This window comes from Lucilia sericata, unplaced genomic scaffold, assembly GCF_015586225.1.
Source record: "Lucilia sericata isolate MDLA Ls3-8-SP2 unplaced genomic scaffold, ASM1558622v1 Contig000282F_arrow, whole genome shotgun sequence".
Lineage (NCBI taxonomy): Eukaryota > Metazoa > Arthropoda > Insecta > Diptera > Calliphoridae > Lucilia > Lucilia sericata.
In genome coordinates, this window is record NW_023994307.1 from 191,632 (window position 1) to 195,000 (window position 3,369).

Here is a 3,369-nt window from a genome sequence, read left to right on the forward strand (position 1 = left end):
ACCAAATATTTGATTTTTATCATAAATTAAATTTTTTACTTATATATGTATAAATTTTTATTAAAAAAATCACCAAGATACGAATTTTCACTAAAAATGACATGTTTTTAAAACAGAATATTATTTAAAAAATTCGTTTTAGAAAATTACTTTAATTATACCGATTATAGGTAGGTGTATTTTTTTATATATTTTTTTAATCTTGCAAAACATCAAAAAATTTTACTAAAATTATCATAAATATCTAAAATTTTTTATTACAGAAATCTGTTAAATTAAGTTTTCGTATTTTCTTTACAAAATAACAAGTTTTGTAAATATAATTGTTTCAATAACAATAAAAAGTATTATCTGATAAAATCCAATTCTTGAAAAACAACAACACTGTTTCCACTACACAAATTATGTTTTACGTTTGCCAACACTGCTTTTAATACCGACAATACTATTGTCATCTCGCTCAAGCATTTAACTAATAATTCTATTCCTCTCTTTCTTTTTGACATTGAAGAAATATTTGCCAAAGCAAAAATACAAAAGAATAAGAAAAATTCGTGGTGCGTTCGTGAATAAAATTCCTCAAAAAAAATTGTTAATAAAAAAATAACAAAATATACAAAGTTAACAATTTTTCGTGTGTCGAAAAAGCCACAATAAATAGTGTGGTAAGTGTTAAAATATATTTAAAATTTTACAAAAACTAAAAAATTTTATAAAATCTAGAAAAATTGTGCAAAAAGTGAGCAAAAAAAGAAAAAACATGGTCATGCAAAAGATGAGTGTTGTATTTGTCGGTAAATGCCTGAGTGTGAGTGCGTGTGTTTGTGAATGATTTTGCCGAATAGAAAGAAAAATTCTCGAACAATAAAAATATATATGAAAAAATACCTATTTCCTTTAACATTTTTAGGGATTTTTATATACTATTGAAGTTCTAATTAATGGGGTAAAACATTTAATATAATAAATTTCTCTTAAATATTTAAAATTTATTGATTTTTCCTATAATCTCTAAAGCAGTCTGCTGCAACAACAAATTCGCTTTGTTTTCTACCTTCCCCCTTGAATATTTTATAGTTTTTTTTTTGTTAATTTTGCTGTTAGCGGCCATTGCATGAGTGAAACAAACAAAAAATAATAAAACAAGACTCAAGCTAAGAAAATAACAACCTTTTTTGTTAATAATTTTTTTTTTACTGGTGTACGTGCTTTTAGTTCTTTGTTTCGTTGTTTTTTTTTGTACTTTTCTTTTTTAACTTCCAATTAGTAATTCCTACAATTTCTACTTTCTTAGGCAATTACAATAAAATCAATATTTTTTCCTCTAGTGTTATTTTTAAGTTTTTTTATACTTTTTTTCATATTATGTAGTAGAGGTAATTGTTTAATTCTGGAAAATTCTTCGATTTTGCTGGTTTTGAGTTGCTAATTTTAGTTATTGTTTTGTTTTGCGTCCAACCGATTGAGTGTTATTATAGGAATTTTTCAAGGTTACCAGCTGGAAGTTGTTAGATTTTAGTGTTTAGCAATTGTAGTATAGTGCATCGAAAAGTGAAAAAAAGAATTGAAACAAGAAATGCATTGGAACTTTAACCGAGCTAATGTAAAACAAATAGAACTGAACTCTGCAACTGAACTATAACTGAATTCCTGAACTGAACTAGAACTGAATTCCTGAACTGAACTAGAACTGAATTCTAGAACTGAACTACAACATAATTAGGAATGAACAAGAACTGAAATATAATTGAACTAGAACTGAATTAGAACTGAACTAAACTAAACTAGAACCGAAACGATTAGGGATTAAATTAAAATTAATCCTCGAAAGTTGTTTTTGAGTACACAGTTAATTTTGTTTGCTAGTTTAAGCGCCCAATAAAGGTGGTTTAAGTTGAGCAAGAAGTGCAAAAGTGTAAATTATATATCATTAAGTTTCATATCCAATTTACAATTGTCTTCTTCTTTTTTATAAAACATGCATTTTTTTGATAACAAACAGTGTGTTTTTCTGTTGTTTTGTATGGCAACACTGCGAAGTGTATAATCTTGTACTCAAAAACATCAGATTAAATTTATTTTTAGAATAACTAATGTAATTTAGGGTTCTATAGTTGAAACGAAAAGTCGACTTTTTGACTTTTTGCATTTAGTTAAAAGTCGACTTTTCGACCTTTCGACTTATTCCATTTTATGAAAAGTCGATTTTTCGACTTTTCGACCTTTTTCATTTATTTAAAAGTCGACTTTTAGACGTTTCGACTTTTAGTATTTTATAAATGGTCGACTTTTCGACTTTTTCCGACTTTTTCCGACTTTTTTCGACTTTTTCCGACTTTTCGACTTTTTCCGACTTTTTCCGACTTTTTTCGACTTTTCGACTTTTTCCGACTTTTTTCAACTTTTCGACTTTTTCCGACTTTTCGACTTTTCGATTTTTTACGACTTTTTGACTATTTTCGACTTATTTCGACTTTTTTCGACTATTTTTTACTTTTTTCGAGTTTTTCCGACTATTTTAGAGTTTTTGACCTCTTTTCCACTTTTTTAAAATTTTCGACTTTTCGACTTTTTCCGACTTTTTCCGACTTTTCGACTTTTTTCGACTTTTTTCGACTTTTTTTCGACTTTTCGACTTTTTTCGACTTTTTTCGACTTTCCGACTTTTCGACTTTTTTCGACTTTTATTTACAAAGTCGACTTTTCGACTTTTTTCATAGACGATAGTCGAGTTATCGACTTTTTTGGAACAAAATAGTCGACTTCGACTTTTCGACTTTTTTCGACAAAAAGTCGATTGTTCGATTATTCGAAAGTCGATTTATAGAACCCTAATGTAATTATTAATTTGCATTTAATTGCCAACTCAAAATTAGCTCTAACTGAACTAGAAATGAAGTAATCTTAAAAAGGGCAGCTGAACTAAATCTACTTTAAAATTGATCGAAAACTAAATAATATTAACTAGATTTCGCCAAAAAATTCCTAAAAAAATATAAATACAAAATCTAATTTTAAACAAAATCTTAATTTTTAACGTATTTATCAGATTTTGACAAGATATTACGTTTTTTAGCAAAATATTTTTTACAATGAATAAAATCTGATAATATAAGGATTTTTCAACACTTTGGTGGCTATTTACACTCACACTATTATTTTATATTTGATTTTCTATTTATTTTCTAGCCGGTCAGCCAGCCAGCCAGCCAACCAACCCAATAACAGAAACATAATAAATTACAACAATGTCCAGCCTACCACGTCGTATTATCAAAGAAACTCAACGTTTAATGCAAGAGCCCGTACCGGGCATCAATGCCATTCCTGATGAAAACAATGCTAGATATTTTCATGTTATTGTAACCG

General features: G+C 27.6%; 1 protein-coding gene across 1 annotated transcript in view; it reads left to right on the forward strand.

The window, feature by feature from the left end:
- Window positions 1-390: 390 nt before the first annotated feature.
- Window positions 391-3,369, forward strand: part of LOC119603193 (ubiquitin-conjugating enzyme E2 N) — a 3,804-nt gene continuing 825 nt past the window's right edge. Inside the window, exons 1-2 of the mRNA XM_037955148.1 lie at window positions 391-665; window positions 3,190-3,369. The exon at window positions 3,190-3,369 is cut by the window's right edge and continues 351 nt beyond it. Of these exons, the coding sequence (XP_037811076.1) occupies window positions 3,249-3,369 (121 nt within the window). The 5' untranslated portion in view covers window positions 391-665; window positions 3,190-3,248. The remainder of the gene's footprint in view (window positions 666-3,189) is intronic.